The 17,499-nt window shown below is 36.9% G+C and overlaps 1 protein-coding gene across 9 annotated transcripts in view; it reads left to right on the plus strand.

Annotated features, from left to right (window-relative positions):
- The window catches only part of rbm25b (RNA binding motif protein 25b), a 59,353-nt gene that overhangs the window by 25,140 nt on the left and 16,714 nt on the right, over nucleotides 1-17,499 (plus strand). For all 9 annotated transcript variants that reach the window (XM_052009269.1, XM_052009553.1, XM_052009466.1 and 6 more), the window contains 8 exons: nucleotides 3,108-3,278; nucleotides 5,060-5,117; nucleotides 6,889-7,049; nucleotides 10,420-10,596; nucleotides 12,000-12,083; nucleotides 14,562-14,896; nucleotides 15,231-15,345; nucleotides 15,744-15,833. In XM_052009269.1, coding sequence (XP_051865229.1) covers nucleotides 3,108-3,278; nucleotides 5,060-5,117; nucleotides 6,889-7,049; nucleotides 10,420-10,596; nucleotides 12,000-12,083; nucleotides 14,562-14,896; nucleotides 15,231-15,345; nucleotides 15,744-15,833 — 1,191 coding nt within the window. The remainder of the gene's footprint in view (nucleotides 1-3,107; nucleotides 3,279-5,059; nucleotides 5,118-6,888; nucleotides 7,050-10,419; nucleotides 10,597-11,999; nucleotides 12,084-14,561; nucleotides 14,897-15,230; nucleotides 15,346-15,743; nucleotides 15,834-17,499) is intronic.

A 17,499-nucleotide genomic window follows, 5' to 3' on the forward strand; every position in this document is an offset into this window, starting at 1 on the left:
GGATTATGAGCGCCTCATTGCATCACACCAAATATGTTTAACGAACAAAAAACAATGGCCTTTCTAGCTGCATATGTATAGGTTGGACTGCACTGTGAAAATGAGTGTGGGCAAAGCGGAGAGGACTTCAGAACATAAGAATGAGTTGGGTAATTACAGCCAATGGGGACCAACAGATTTAGCAGCAGTAGTATAATCAGTTGTTGGGGAAAAGCACTGTTTGAATTTCAACATGCTACAATGCAGTGGAGAACCTGATGGTGTCCTATTTTTAAATTGTATTTTTTAAGCAGTTGAAATGGCTTAGGTTAACTAAATCCATATGAAACAAATGTTAAATGTTTAATATTTATTCTAAGTACAATTTTCTGTATTTTGTAATGGTAGCCTTGGCTTCATTTTGAGTTATTTTGCAGGTATTAACTGTCCTCTTAATGGAAGAGTGTGATGTTTACGTTGGGAGGCTTATTCTATAATGGAAGGCTTCACTAAATCCATCCCTGCACTTACCTAATGTCCAAAGCTGTACAGTTTCTAACAGGGGTCTTTGGCATTCTAGCCAGAAAGGGAACCCTGCCTGTTTCTCCCATTGCAGATTGTGATGTTGTTACCTGGCCATGTGTGACCATCTGCACTAGCAACGAATAGCTAATTTGGCATTAGGAGCAATAAATTGTAGCTTTTTTTTCCACACCAATTTGTCATCCTAGTTTCTTCCTTTTCCTTATTTTGTGAAATATTGTGTTCTTTTTGGGGTAATGTTTTACAGACATACTGGCTTATCATTTTAAATCTATAGGCTTTTCACTGGTGGAGGGAACAGGGTTAGGCCATTTAGCCCCTCTAACCTGTTGCACCATTTGATGAGACCATGGCTGATGTGTGACCTGTCTCTATTTAACCTCACCCCATATCCTTTAGTACCTTTGGTTAACAAAAAAATCTGTCAATCTCTGTAAATTAAATAATTGATTTTGTGTCAAGTACAGTTTATAAAAGAGTTCCAAACTTCCACCACCCTTAGCATGTAGTATTTCCTAACTTCACTCTTGAAAGATGTGCCTCTAAGTTTTTGTACTATGCTCTGAGGAATCCATCCAGCTGAATTAGTTTCTCTATACTCTTATTGGTTCCCTTTAATATCTTGAAAACCTATTGCTCCGTTATCTACAAAATACGACTGTACTTTGTGTAAACATTCCTTGTATTTTAACCTTTGGAATTAAGGTATCATTCTCGTCGAGCTGCACTGCGTTTTCTCCAAGGTGTGGCAGCTGGAACTGTCCACAACACTCCAGGCCTGATACAACCAGAGATTTTTGTGGCTTTAACTTAGATTTTACTCCAGTCCTCCAGATCTAAAGACCAGCATTCCTTTAGCCATTCTGACATTTTAAGGACATTCAAGTCTCTTTAGACTTTTTGTGAGATTTTTGAGAATAATCTGTTCTATACATTTTGGGTTTAAATTTGCATAGATTGAAATCTATTTGCCACACTTTGTTTATTTGCTTAATCTGTTAAGTGTTTTGTATTAGTACTTCCATGTACACTGCTTAACTGCCATCCAACTTTCCCAGTGGCAAATTTGGATATGAGTCTATGCTGTCATTTAAGGTTATAAGTATGGTGAATGTTTAAGGTCCTAAATATATCCATGCATGAAACAATGAGTCACGTCCTGACAATTTGTGTATATCCTCATTATCTATCTCCAACCATTCAGTCAGTAACAATCTACCTTAATTTCCATGAGCTTCAGTATTGGTTGATATTTCATGATGGGGGTACCAAATGCTTGCCAACAGGCCATTCAAATAAAGTACATGTTCCCAGTCCACAATTTGAGTCATATAATTCAATCGGGTTCATCAGGAAGTTCCATGCTAGTTTATTTTGTTTAACCCTTTCATGAGTTCAACAAAACATCTGTAAATGTTCTTTAACTTTGTGCCCTGTTCTATGCCATGCCCTAGCTGCTTTAATTTGTAGCTTGCTTAATAATTTTTCAAGCAGAACTTTGTAAGTAGCCATCTGAAATCTGAAATAAGTAATATCTGCGCTACACTTTGTTTCATTCTCTCAATCATCAGAAGAGCTGAATGTTAGTTTCTCTTACCTTTCTCTCTTGTGCTCTCTGCCTGCATGTTCCTGCCTCACCCCTCCCCCTCACCTCTTTATACCTGATGCAGGGTCTCGACTTGAAATGCCAACTATCCCTCTGCCTCTACAGATGCTGCCTGAATCACTGACTTCTTCCAGCAGTTTGCTTCTTGCTGCAGATTACAGCATCTGCAGTCCTTTGCATCTCCAATTTGCTGCCTCAATTTTTTCTCAACAATTTACCACTGCTTTGCACGACGTTCTTCTGATAATGCTGCTTCTGAGTACCTTTGTTTTCCCCTATCTCCTATTCACCTGTTTTCATTTAACTCCACTGTTTCATTTGTTCACTTTTGCTTGCTCCCTTCTGTTCATTTTCTCCCTTCATATTTTGTCTTTGTCACTCCCTCTCCACTTTGCATCTTTCTTCTTTTACTCTTTGTTCATTTTTGTTAATGCCTTCTTGCAACTATGGATTGGTGAGGTGGGAAAGAAAGGAGCATCCACACTTAGGTGTGCAAACGGTGAAGGACAGTAGCAGTGGGTCTTGTGATAAGGAAAGAAGCTTGGTATGATTGATTTAAAAAAAAACAATTCAATAGAAACTGCTTGAGCACTGATGCATTCCATCATATTTTGAAGTTAACAGATTCATAGAATCTATGATTACATCAAACATTTAACCATGTTATGCTGTCAAATTGACATTGTCTGTGACATTTCCAACATTTTCTGTAAACTTGCCTATTTACAGTATTTTATGGTTTAGTACAACGTTTAAGTGAAAAGAACAACAAATTGATTATGCTTAAATAACATTGAAATTTGAACAGGAACATAATCTCACATGGACTTTGCAATATCAATAGGTCCATACTACTGGCATCTTTAATTTATAATGAACTCTTAACTACTGCTACTGCTTTGCAAGGATACGACAGGATCGTCTATAACTCTTCTCTTTTTTGGGATAATGGATTAAAACATTCCAGTGTTTTACACAGGTGTTGGTGCCAACCTCTGTGCCTATGGTTGGAAAGCATATTGGACCAAGGAAGGACCATTCTGGTCAGAGGAATCGCGAAAGTGATGAAAACAGTGGTCCGACTACAACAGTTTTTGTAGGCAACATATCTGAGAAAGCTTCTGATATGTTAATCAGGCAGTTACTTGCGGTAAGTTTGCACTTCCTTCTGTAATGTGTGTAACATAGTTCTCAACATTTTTTCCAAGTTGGTTGGTTGTAGTGGAGTATGATTCAGTGCATGCTGGTGGCAACGCAGTCTTTGGTCTAGGTGAATATTAGTCATTTGTGAGCCTAGACGTTTATTGTCAGTGAGCTATTTAATCATAGAGAGATTATTTGTCGTTAACATAGGTACTTGGTGCAAAAGCAAATTAGTCCGTAAATCACTTACCATAGCAGAAAGAAATGGGCACAGGAAAATCTGGGCAGTATATTTAATTGATCTCTTGCCACTTTACAAACCATCAGAGAAACTAAATGATGTGCTTGGGTGGGTGTGTGCATGTTGCAAATGTATTTCATATTTTAAAGCAGTTTGTTTCAGACCCATACCAAGGATGCAGGTGAAGGCATTTAACTTCAATCCCGTAGGATCCTGAAGAGTTAAACCATAGAAAGTAGAGGATGCAAGGATTTTGTTTTAGCATTGATAAATGATACAGCTCAGCATCCTGGAGGATTTGCCCTGACACACATGTCCACTAGCATTGAAAGAGGCATGTACTTTTAACCAGATTAGGAAGGTCAATGTAATGAATCCATGTCATACTAAGCACAGATCCTGCCCGACAATTCTCATTGTCTACTTCAATGGACTTGCATCAGCTTTCTGATTAACTGAAGAAAGGTTTGCTTTTGTGTAGTTTGAGATTTCTGACAATTTAAGGAATTTCCCCAGCCCACCTCTCCTTGTCCCCTCCTGCCTGTCTCTGGGAGTTCCTTCCTCTGAGGTTTGCAGTTCTCTGCCTGTTGCCTGTCCGCTAGCAGCTTGCCTTTCCTGAGACCAGTGCTCAACAGCCTCCTATTCCATATCGTTCAGATAGGCTGACCAGGTAATCTGTGCTGCTTCTAACCTGTGGGAAGAGCAGCTTGGCAAGTATCAAGGAACTTAATTGCTCCATTGTGATTCAGAAGGTAAGAAAATGGCCTATTTTTATCAATTAACCAATAGTTGGAATGAGAGTTTGAGAATTAAACCTTGCATAGTATTGAAACAAAAATGTTAAAATCAGCTTTGGAAAGGTTAGTTGTGTCTGTATGGACATGCTCTGTGTGAGTGGGGTTTTGCCACGCCTCTTACAGGCTGTTTGGCTGAAAGCCGTTACCCCTTGCTTGACCAGCAAGGATCTGGTTTGCACAAGTGATGAAAGTTTATCACAGCCACCATAGCTCTTCTAAAGCATAATCTATCAGTGCTGACACAACGAAAGGGTGCAACATCAAGAAGGTTTTCTTGATGCTCACGTTTGTGACTGAACACCTTGGGGAATTCTGTCTGCTGCAGTACAGTTTACCCACGTTTTCCCCATATAGTTCTTTTTGTGATTAAAAGGTGGAAAAATATACAAAAATTATCAAATGGTTAAACCTGTGATTGATGGCGATTAGATTTTCAGAAGTTTGGCAATTTTTTTTTTGTTCTAATTATTCAACAGCATCTTATACAGACATGAGCATTTAATCCTGTCCTCCTTTCTTCCCTGCTGCTCTGCTCCTTCACTTCTCTCCCCACCTTCACCTTTCCCCACATGCCCATCCCAACTTTTTCAATGCTCATTCTGTTTTTTTATGTTGGCCTTGATTAAACAAGTCATCGTTCATTTTTAATGACTTTTGATTTGTATAAACACAAGTAAGCATTCAAATTGAGATGTGCCTTACTGCAGTTTACTTTGTGGCAGTTATTGCAATAATTCTCTCAATTTATAGAAATGTGGCTTGGTTTTAAGCTGGAAGAGAGTCCAGGGAGCTTCAGGAAAATTACAAGGTAAGTATAGTTTGCAATTCCAATTCTGAAATTACACAATTATTTACCATGCTTCACCAACTCAAATGTTTCTTGTATCAGCTTTTAATTAATAGTTATATCTCTGCCACAGGAATTTTTTTTTAATGTACTTCGTTGAAATGTGTACTCAGATATTCCAAAATTTATTGGGACAGGTGCCTCCCGCAAATGATTTTGTGTATTGCCTTTCTCGTATCCACCAAGGTGTAGAGAGCTGTTTGAAATTCAGTGAGTGCTTTAAAGAAAAAATAATTTAGATTGTTGTCATTTACAAGGAAATGAGGAGGAAATAGCTTGTATTGATCATGACAGTCTCTTAAGATCAAGCTAACCCAGGTTTTCCTGTTAAGATAACATTGAGGTTAGCAGCACACAGTACGGCTATTGCATGTGATTTGCGAATACGTTGTTGAGCTTAACACCAAAAGCTGCTGTCCAGGCTACAGTATTCCAACGTTAGTTTCCAAAAAATTCATCTTGGTGGCTGGTGCACTCACTATTGATACAAGTCAAATAATGTGATGTTTGCTTTATTCGTGTGACAAGTATAAAGTAACTGCAAAAAGTTGTCCATTTCAAGTTTCAAGTACTCCTTTGACATTAGTCTTACCCTGTTGCCAAATAACCTCTGGCACTTAAAGTTAACCATTACAAATGTGGACTTTTGGTGCTAATTCCTGGAGATTTGAAACTATAAAATTTACTTTTATTTCAATTGGCCTATGCTCTTTCAGTCCAATTTTTCTTTCCCTTGAAGATTTGACACTGAAGTCATCCACTTTAAATTACAGCTGCTTCTCAGTAATCACACTTTTAATTTCGGTGTCAAATCCTATTGTAACATTCACAGAAAGCTAGTTCAGCAACTTGACTAGCAAAAGAACTTAAAACCCTAGACCCAAGGACAGATGTAATTACTGGCAAACAGCAGAAATCTTATCTGTAATCATACATTTCATTTACTTGTGAAACTATAATGTGTGGAATATGTAAAGAAGGATATAATATTAAATAACAACATTGTTAGAGCTATCCCTGCTTATTTCCTCTAGTCCTGTAAATTTCAACTCTCCCAATAGTTATCCTGTTCACTTCAGACTGTTACAGTTGAAACTGTGCTTATCCCTCTTTCTGCATTCCAGATCACAATTGAGAAAATTCTTTTGAGAAACTTTTCCCTTTGTTGCCTCTTAGCCCTGTTCTGGTTACCAACCCTTCTGCCACTGGAAATATTTCTCCATCATTATTCTATTAAAGCCTGATGATTTTGTACATCTGCATATTATTTCTTAAGCTCATTTGTGTTAAGCCTCTCTGGTTTCTGTGCTAGTTAGTATCAATCCAGGAAAACACTTTTTGCACCTGTTCTGGAGTGTGGTGCCCAAAAAGTGGAGCTAATGCTCCAGCTGAGGTCAGTAGATATTTTGTGAACATTTTAGCATAGCCTAGAATTCCATATAGTTTCAATAGTTTTCTCAGATTGCCATGCCTTTTTAAAAAGGTTCATGTAGGTCTTTCTGCAGCTGCATTTCACTTAACTTTCTACTATTTGGGCTCTTTCTTAATTCTTCCTACCATAATGCATATAATATGCTTATAATATTTTTATTACATTTTATCTGCTGTGTCTGATAGCTGGAGTTTGTTACTGTGCTTATATTTTGGTTTTACTTTTTATGTTATAGGTTGTAGTTTCAGCAACTTAAAATCCAAATGTCATATCTTGTATAAATGCATCTTTTTTTGCTAGCGTTCGGCTTTTGTGAGTACAAAGAACCAGAATCTACCCTACGTGCATTAAGATTATTGCACGAACTTCAAGTGGGAGACAAAAAGCTGCTTGTAAAAGTAGATGCAAAGACCAAAGCCCAGCTGGATGAATGGAAGGCCAAAAAGAAAGGAGTCAATGGGGTATGTTGCATTTCTATAAATGTCTGAGATGTCTTCCATTTGTATTCGAAAACCTAGTCAAATCTAAAGTATTCTTTTTAAAAATGCTGACTTGATACCTCAAATAAAAATAGTAAATGCTGCAGATACTCAGCTGAAGCAGCATCTGTAGAGAGAGAAATGGGGTTGACGTTTCAGGTCAATGACATTTCATCAGAACTTGATATTTAATATTTATTACATCTCAAACACACAAAGATTTATTTCTGTGTAATTATGGTGGTGTTGGATAAACATCAGATAGAATGCTGCATTTTACCCTGTGGTTAGATTACTGGATGAGTAATCCTGAGGTCTGAATTAACAGTCCAGAGACATTTGTAAATCCTATCGTGGCAGGTGTGGAATTTAAATTTCAATAATAAAATAAAGTGGATCTTCTTTTTAAAAAAACTGCTGGTGTATGTGCACCATATAACCAACAGGGAAAGAAATCTGCTGCCATTATCAGTTTTTCTTAACTGTAATTCCAGGTGCATATCAGTTGATTAACTCTTAACTGTCTGCTGTAATGGCGTGAAAATCCACTCAGTTATTTCAAAACTGCTGCATTCAGACACAGCCAGGATCAACCTAGGCACTGGATTTGGGATGGGCACAGTTGCATGTTGCATGTAGCCTAATCGACCTTGCAAAGTACATGTCATGAACATCTGGGGACTAATGTCTTATTTGGAAGAGCTCTCTCACATACCATGAAGTTCCATACATCATTTAAACCATGGGGAAAGAAACCTGATTACCACTTAACTATCTATCCTTAACAGATGTCACGTCCTCTTGTATTAATCAACACTTAGGATAGTGCACAAAATGTACACCCTATGGGGATTTCAGTGTTCATCACCATGTGTGGATTGACTGACCAAAGTGGCCAAGTTCTGAAGGACTTTGCTGCCAGACTGGGTCTATAATACAGAGATGGCTGAAACCACCTGATCTTCTCCTTACCAAGCTGTCATAGATGCAAATGTCTGTGATGGCATGGTAGGAGTTAGCACTGCACAGTTCTCATGACGACACAGTTCTGACTTCCCACTCACAACACCAATCTTTGTAATCATGCTCAGTAGAATGGACTGGAACAGGTTTGGTGTATGTGATGTGCACTGGACCATCAGCAACAGAACCGTATCCCATCATAATCTATAACCTCAGCCCAGAATATCCCTCTGCATTACAATCCAGCCAGTGGACCAGGTGTGTTTCCTGAGAAGTGTGGTAGGGTGTGCTGAAAATGTGTGGATCTGGTTAAGCTGCAGCACAGGGCAACATAAGTAGTTGACAGCAATTTCTCAGCCAGTAGACCAGACTACAGCTTTGCAGTTCTGCTTATCTTGAGTAGCGGTGGGTAGTTAATATCCCCATTCTTATCAATGGCAGAGCCTCTTGCCAAAGAGCAAAAATCATGTATTGAACATTTGCAATGAAATTCAACCTGTGGTGCTGAATGAATGGTTCATCACTTGATGTCCCCATGATCATGGTCTTAGGCCAATTTGTTTCATTCCACCTAATACCGCAAAATGACAAGGCAGTAGGTCCAGATAACATCCTTGCTGCAATCCTGAAAATTTGAGCTATAGAAATAGCAGCACCTCTGGACAAGCTGCTCTTGTATAGGTACAACACTAGCACCTACCTAACATTTTATGATGTTACCCAAGTATGTGCTGTTCACAAAAAAAGCAGGAAAATCCAATCATCTTAACTGACCAATCAGCCTTTCCTCAACCATCAACAGTGGTATCAAGTGGTACTTGCTCACCACAAATGTGCTCACTGATGCACAATTTGTGTTGGTTCCAGGCTTCTTAGTTTTGGTCTGAACTTGAAACCCAGGATGAGGTGAGGGTTATTTTCCTTGAGATCAAGGCAGCTTTTGCCTTATTGCTTCATCAAGAAGCACCACTAAATCTCAAGTCAGTGGATATCAAGGGAAAGAGATCCACTGGTTGGAGTCATGACTTGCACAAAGGGAGATGGCTGTGATTGTTTCACTTGCTGCAACGGTTCCTCAGGGCAGTATCCTGGGCTCAACCATCTTCACTTGTTGCTACTTGTTAGAAATGAGGATGTTTGATGAATAGGAGTGAACATTGTTCAGTCACAGCTCATGAAATTGAGCATGCCATACTTGAGTGCAGCAAGATCTAGGCAGCTTTCTGGCTTGGGCTGATACAGCAAGCAATATTTGTGCCATAGGTCAGGCAATGACCATCCCCTGTCCTTAACATTCAACATCATTACCATTGCTAGCAACTTTCTTATTGACTAGAAGATTAGTTGGACCTGTCACACCTTCAATGTGGCAACAAGAATAGGTCAGTGGCTGGCCAATATGAGTGCAGTTCCAACAACTTTCAAGAAGTATGACACATCCAGGACAAAAAAAACTCCCCTTTTTTTATCCTGAACATTTCACTCCCTGACATTCACTTGCATAACTTGGCAGCAGTGTGCAACATCTACATAACGCACCACAATTATTCAGCTAGGAATTGGCAATGAACACTAGTCCTGCCAAGTACAGCCTCATCCCGTAAATGAATAAAGTTTTTAAAAAAAGACATCTGGAAAATTAGAAAAGAATTCTCGCATGTAAAATGAAAAAAAATCCTTCAGTGAAAAGTAGATGATGCCTAGGTGGAGATCAAAGTTTGGAATTCTTAATTATTGTTGAGCTTATTTGCATTAGAAAAAAATGAGAATAAATACTTGCATGAGTTTCAGGGAAGAAAAGTGTTTTAGGACAGGTTGGGATGTGAGGGAGCCCATGTGTCTATATAATTATGATCTTATTAGTGTGACAGTTTAGCAAGAGTACAATTGATTTCATTCTGTACCAGTAGATATGTGTCATGTGCAGTTCGAATTATTATTGGTCATGCTGTATGGCTTTTTGCCATATCTGAGGATTCACATTTGTTATTTAGTCCCAATGTGTAATGAAATGCATTGTGAAGAAGAAGTTTATGATATGAAGATAGTGGTGAAAATGATCCACCAGAAATAGTACTTAAAGAAGTGGGCCTATATACCAGGTCATATAGGAGTTTCACATTTGTATTGAGAAGCCCTTAGAACAAAATGGGCCATGTTCTGAAGTCAGTCTTACAGGTTTCAAATCTAGACAATCAGTTGTGTAACAGGTTCATAAATAACTAATTTTAAAAATAAAAGCAAAATCTTGCCCTTTGCATGTTGGTATAATCTACAAGAATGTGAAAGAGGCATTTTGTTTCAGCTAGGAAATGCTTAACGATGTACTTAGATTTTTATCAGTCGTTAATAATGGATATATTATTTTAATTCTTGCTGCATTCTGAAGGATACGAAAACAGAGGATTCATCGGATGATGTTGTGGATGAGGAAACCAAAAGGAGAGATCAGATCGTAAAGGGAGCAATAGAGGGATTAATAAGAGAATACTCCAGTGAACTAAATGCACCTTCCCAAGATCAAGATGCACATCCTAGAAAGAAGAAAAAGGAAAAGAAAGAGGAGGTATTTCAATGTAGATGCATTATCTTTATTTAAATTCCAAATCAATGATTAGCACAAAATTTAAAGGTTCTGAGTTCAGACAAAAGTTGCCCTATGAGGAGGGATTAAGCAGATTAGGCAATTCATCTCATGCTTGGAAGAATAAGAGGTGATCTCATAATATTCTTCTGAGTTTTGATGGAATGATGTTCCACCTGGCTGGGGTGTCTAGAACTAGGTGTCGATAATTCAGAGCTATTTGGAATTTGGCTATTTTGGAGGCTGAGGTGAACCTTCATGTCCCACTTTTCTACTGCATGAAAGGAATTTTAACTATTAGCCAGTTAAACTGTGAATGATACTGACACTGTCAATATGAAAGCTTTAATATAAGAGTGATAATCTTCGTGATCTTTGAGCAAGATAACGATGGGAGAAGGAAATCAAAAATATAGTTTACCTCGTGACAGCAGTGTGCATTTGGAAAGGAAGTTGCAAGTAATATCCATATGTAGGCCTATCTGTGTATTAAAAACTAAAAATGATTGGGTTAATATTTTAAGGAACTGAAATTTGACAAGCTAATACTAGAGCTGCTTGAGTGAACTTGACAGCTGTGGTTAACTCTAGCATTCATGTGTTTACATTTATTAGTTGATTTTTGAGAGTTTGTGAAAAATGTTAGAAAAATAATCCTAGTCCAAGTAATGTTGCTTTAGGAAGCTAGGAAAGTTAATGTTCAATAAAAGACATTAGAGGCTTGAGGAAAGTGTTTAGATCAGGATCCTGTTGTTGACATAATTCAGATATTCATCCAAGTAATAATTCAGACGGTATTAAGTCTTCCCATTATAGAAATAACTAATGCAACATTAGATTTGAGAGAGTGTATGCATGTTACTGACATGAATGGAATATGGAAATGCAATGGAAGAACCAATAGATATCCAGCAATTAATGTTTTAACAAAAACTGTCTGTCAGTACCTCTCCACATCAGCCTTATTCTGAAACGTTAGCACTTAATGTAGGCTGGCTCTTTAAATGCATTACTGAGACTCTTCGGCATGAGTCATTGAAGCTCTTGTTGGATTTTAAAGGCCCCGTGGCACTATATCAAGATGATCATGGGGAGTTGTGGCCAAGTTTTATTCTCAGCTTTTAAAGAAAGATTGATTGTCATGTTATGTTTTCCTTGCTGTTTGTGGATGTTTAACATTTGTCAAACTTGCCAGGTTTCTCTACTTCAAATACACATTACTGTATTTGACAGCCTTCCCTTTGAACATCTGTATCACCTCAAACTATTTTTAATTTTGAAATACTATGTACTTACAGTTTAATCCATTTATATTATGTTTTATTTATTATATTCAAGGAAAATTTTAAAATGGGTTAGTTAGAAACTATCATTTTGTTCTCCAGGATGACATAAGTGCAATGGAAATGGAAGAGGATAAACGAGACCTAATTTCTCGAGAAATTAGCAAATTCAGAGATACTCACAAGGTAGTACCAAAATTTATTTTATTTCTACAAATATGAGCACGAGAACTGCATACACTCGCTCTTTTTTTTAGAAAGCTGATAGGTCATTAAAAAGTTTGCTATCATTAGATTATCTTTGTAAAACTGAGGTAGTCAGTGACTATCCCTTTCAGTCATTAATATATGGATGAATATTACTTTGGGCCCATTTTAAGTTAGAATTGCAAAGAAGGACAAAATAAATTCATCCATACTGTATATTTGCACGTATAATCTGATTTTTCTCAGGTGTGCTTAGAAATGAATTGTAAGGGGGATACATTTTTCATGTTTTTATTTAGTCATTGGAATTCAGTATTAGTACTAAAACCATTTTGAGTATCAATTGATAGACCAGTGGATGTTGATAAGTTTTAATGCATTGTCAGGTTATTATTGCTTGTGGTGCATTTAATAACCAAACTTACTAGTACAGAAATTAAATCTAGAAACTTTTAAGAATGCAAATTTGAGAAGGAAGAACAAAGTTTAGAACCCTGCCTTAGAGCTATTGCCTAGTGGAGAGTAAGTGGTATTATTGAATCGTAGGCCTATGTAGTTGAGTATAGAAGAAGAAACTGGGGCAGGGAAATCCAAAACAGATACCATATAACATGCATGGAATAATGTACATGCCCTTAAAGCTAATCTATTCATTGACCCCCACCATTATGATAGAGATCATATGGTGACTAAAGCAAGATGAACTCAGAACTTGTGAAAATGCATGGATAGGATGTAAGTATGAGCTTCAGTTTCTTTTTTATAAAATTCATGGATGCCCCCTTAGAGAAATATGCAAAGGTGCAGCTGGTCATTCTTTAAAGTCTAGTTTGCTTTCACAATCTTGAGTAATCTGTTTATTTCCCTACGTCTGGTTTAATGCAATCATTTTCAATATTGGGATCTTTTAATACTTGCACAGTCAACCTTTGCATGTTTTGACTCTTTTATATTGTAATGTATTTGCTACAGTCTTTCAGACTGTTGCTGTCAAAAGTTCAGTTTAACAGGGGGTGTCCATTTAGATCACTGATGAGTCTGAAGAATGCGAGGTAAGACCCAATAAGCTTATCTTTTCCCTCTCCTCTTTCCTTTGCTATTATTTTGCATTTGCCATTTAAATAAAACTTTAAGTATTATTCTCATTCATTCCCTTTCCTTTTAAAGCTTGCATTGAAAAACTTTCATTAACATTGAAGTAGTTTGAATCATTTGTAGTTCAGTTAATGGTGCTTTTTTAATAGTTTAAATGACAATGGGAGTGTTAAATACATTGAAAGCTCAAGGAATTAAAATATTAAAGGTATGGTGAGAAAACTTTTAGACCTACCTTCTAATATTTCTCCCTAGTTATGTCAAGTTTGTCATAATAAAATGTATTCAGCTATAAGGGATTTCAGAGTTTTGTAAGTATGTAGAAGAGTGTTTTTACTTCTATTTTGCCAAGTTATTAGCTTTTAGAAGAGGTAAGTTTATACTGATCTTAATTCTGTTACACCTTAATTGAATTCCTTTCTGTTGAAGAAATGGCCCTCTATGTAATATTTAAGCATTATTGTGCCTTGTGTATAGGTGGGGTGGTCTTAAAGTATCAGCTGTTATAACAATTTAGAATAGAGTGGGAATTTGATGGCATGCATATTTGCCCAGTTTCAATACATCTTAATACATAACAACATTTCTCAAGCCAGATTTATGCATCTGCGCTTAATTCATTTGGCAGTTTTTAAATATATTTTGCATCTCTTTTACCATCAGTTATGGCAGTTACATCAGTATATCCAGCAGTAGGTGGTGGTGATATTTATATTTTCCTATTGCCTCATGCTGATTGGATAAATTGATGTGTTGTAAAAGCTTCCTTTTTATTATTGTTTGCTGATTTGAGAGTCATTGATTGCCGATCGACAACAAGAGTTTTGAGGTAAGAACCTGTGTTTACAGTTGTTTAATACTTTTGAATTGTTGCATAATGTTTGTTAAATAATTTATTGTGTTTAATTGTAAACTAGGGATGATATATTGTATGTAACATCTTGTATATTGTAAAAGTTGCTTTATCTAATGTGTTGGCATCTGCTGGTGCTGACGATATGGTCATTCTATTACTTGTGAACAATTTACTTGCTCTTCCCAGACATTTAGCTTATAGGCAATGTTAATCCAGTCTTGACGATCCAAGTCCTAGCAGACCACTGTAAGTCAAATCACTTCAAAGGATGGATTGTAGTCTGTTCATTTTCTAGTAGGAATTCTGGACAGTAAAGTTTTTTTATTAAAATTTGAATATTTTATCTGTACTTAAATGATTACCTAAACTTATGTCTTATAATTGATAAAGTTGACAAACTTTATGTCAACATCCTTTTTTATGATCTTGTGATTAATGCATTCTTTGTAGCATTGCAGCATTTTAAATATTATCTCTATTGAGTAAGAATTTTTTTTAATTTTTAGAAACTAGAAGAAGAAAAAGGAAGGAGAGAAAAAGAAAGACAAGAAGTTGAAAAAGAGAGAAGAGATAGAGAAAAAGAACGTGAGCGAGAAAGAGAAAGGCGTGAAAGAGAGAAGGAACGTGAGAAAGAAAAGGAGAGGGAGCGGGAGCGTGAACGAGAGCGGGAACGGGAGCGTGAGCGGGATCGGGACCGTGACCGTGATCGGGACCGTGACAGAGATCGTGAGAGAACTAAGGATAAGGAAAGGGAGCGAGACCGAGAAAGGGATCGAGAGCGAGATAAAGAGAGAGAAAGAAGCCGGGACCGGGAGAGAAGCAAGGATCGAAGTAGATCCAGGTGATCATTTCAGGGAAGCAGTTCACTACTAAAATAAACTTCATCTTAACCTTTCTCTTGCCTGAAAATATCGTCTCTTGTGATATGTTTTTATGCACCCTTGTTACACTCCAATATGCTTTTCCAAATGGTTGCTATAAAGGATGGTGATTTTTTTTTCTTTAAAAAAAAGATTTGATGCTAATTACATGAGCTTGAAATAGGCTTATGGAAAATCGGCTTCTGCCAAAGCAACATACAAGTTTGCTGTGTGTGACATAACATTGCTTAACATTATATGTTAACATTACTTCTGTGTATGGATCATATACTCACATTTAATGTAAATTTGCAGAGAGAAAAGCCGAGAAAAGGAGAAGAAAAGAGATCGGGAAGAAGATGAGGAGGAAATGTATGAACGTCGGAAACTTGAAAGAAAGCTCCGTGAGAAAGAAAATGCATACCAAGAGGTGGGAAGTTGAAATCAACAGTAAAGTATTGCTAATTTTTGTCTGATTGGAGATGAGCTAGAGGAAAAGAGGCAGGTTTAATTTGTCCAAGTGTATTTAATCTTGGCATTGTTTGATGTTCTGACTGGTGCCCAAAGTTGGAAGTAACTTTTGCTCTCAAATCTGATGTTCCGTCTATAAAGGTTAACACTAAAAATCATCTGGTTTTAAAAATATATTTGCAATTGAAGTTGACTTCAAGATTTTAAATGCATAATGATGTTGATGCTTTGCAGTGTTTGCTGAACCACTCCAGCTAGTACTGATTTGTGTCTACTTCATTATTGCCACTGGATTTCAAGCTGCTGTGTTATATGAAATGTGGGTCTGTTTAACTAATATTTGGCCTTTTGATTCAGCGTCTTAAAAATTGGGAAATAAGGGAACGGAAGAAGGCCAGAGACTATGAAAAGGAAGCTGAAAGGGAGGAAGAAAGAAGAAGAGAAATGGTAAGTGTAATGTACTGAGAAGTTTAAACCAACATTTTACTGAAACTTCTCCATCTACAGGCAATTGTCTTAAACCATTTAATTTCTGTTCTCATTTCTTGGTCACAATTTAAACACCTTTTATTATTGTAGACTCCCATTTCTATATTTAAAATTGAAGGTATGTATATAAAACCACATTCCTTCACTGATAATTAGATCCAGTCAACTATTACCCTGTCCTCCAGATTATTTTTAATCCAACTGAAGCATTTCCATTTGAGAGGTTTAATGTGTCTTTTTCTTTCGGTAATGAAAATTTCTAACATCCATAATTAAGTTTTAATTTTTTTTGCAAATCACAGTAAATGGAGTACAGTTCTCCATGTTATTATTGCCTTTTGATATCTAATTTACACAAAGGCCTTCACTCTGAAAGTCCTGGATTTGGATGATGTAGATCTCTATCTAATTTCACTTCAGCTTTTTGTCTCTGTCCTGACTTATTTTAAGACTGGCCCCTGGTTCAAGCTACTCCAAGGAAAATGTCAAATCCACATCCATCTTGTCCAGTAGTACATTTCAATGAGAAACTCACAAGACTGAATAAATCAAACAAGCAAAAATAGTTCTGAGAATGAGATTATTGAATGTGGAAGAATTCAGTTATTTATTTTGGCTGAGGAATAAAGAATCTTTTAAGTTTGTGACAAAATATTAAATATTGGTTTTCAGAGGGACTTGGGTGTCATTCATGAAATATGAAGTTAACATGCAAATACAAGTTAGGTGTTGACCTTTATTGCAAGTGGTTTGAAATAGCTGAGTAAGAAATTCTTGCATGCAGATGTTATAAATTTGAGGCCTTTCCAAGAGTATTGTGTTCATCTTTTTCCTTTAAAGAATGCTCTTGTTTCAGAGCCAATACAGCAGCAGGATTTCATACATTAATTCCTGCAATCAGGAGTTTTCTTAGGAGAGATTGAATGGGAGGGACTCAGACTCTTATCACTACTACATACAGCAACCAGTTAACTACCACTTGGCACATCTTTTGGATGTGGAGGAAGCTGGAGCACCCAGAGGTCAGGATTGAAGCTGGGTTTCTGGTACTGTGAAGTAGTAGCTTTACCAGGTGCGCCACTATGCCATTTCACTGAGGTTTGAAATTTGCTGATTCAGGTGTTCTTTCCCCCAACAACCTTGTTCCTCATACATTGAGTACAATGAAGACTAGATTATTTGTACTTGGGGATGTAATGGATATGTGGTTTGTGTAGGAAAGTTTGAGGATCAGTCATCTCTTTGAGAGATGAAATGGAATAAGTGAAACAGGAATATGGATATAGTTATGAATTACATTGTATACTCTGGCAATGTCTAAAACGCAGTATTAGCAATAGTTGTGGTTGCAGATGTGATTAAGGAAATGTACACATTACACTAAGTGCAAGTTAGGGAATTAAACAATTCAACAGCTATTTTTGATCTTTCTGCAACAGTACAATTGACAATGTAATCATGTAGAACTTAACATTAGTTTTGCTTAGAATTATCTCCAACACGAGGGAATCTAACTGTCTAGTCTTTATACTCCGTGTCAGTACCGTCACTGAGTCACTGTTTCATTAACATTTTGTGCCATTGACCAGAACTCAACTCCACTCAATTAGGCTTTGACAAATGC

Source organism: Pristis pectinata, chromosome 1 (assembly GCF_009764475.1).
Source record: "Pristis pectinata isolate sPriPec2 chromosome 1, sPriPec2.1.pri, whole genome shotgun sequence".
NCBI lineage: Eukaryota > Metazoa > Chordata > Chondrichthyes > Rhinopristiformes > Pristidae > Pristis > Pristis pectinata.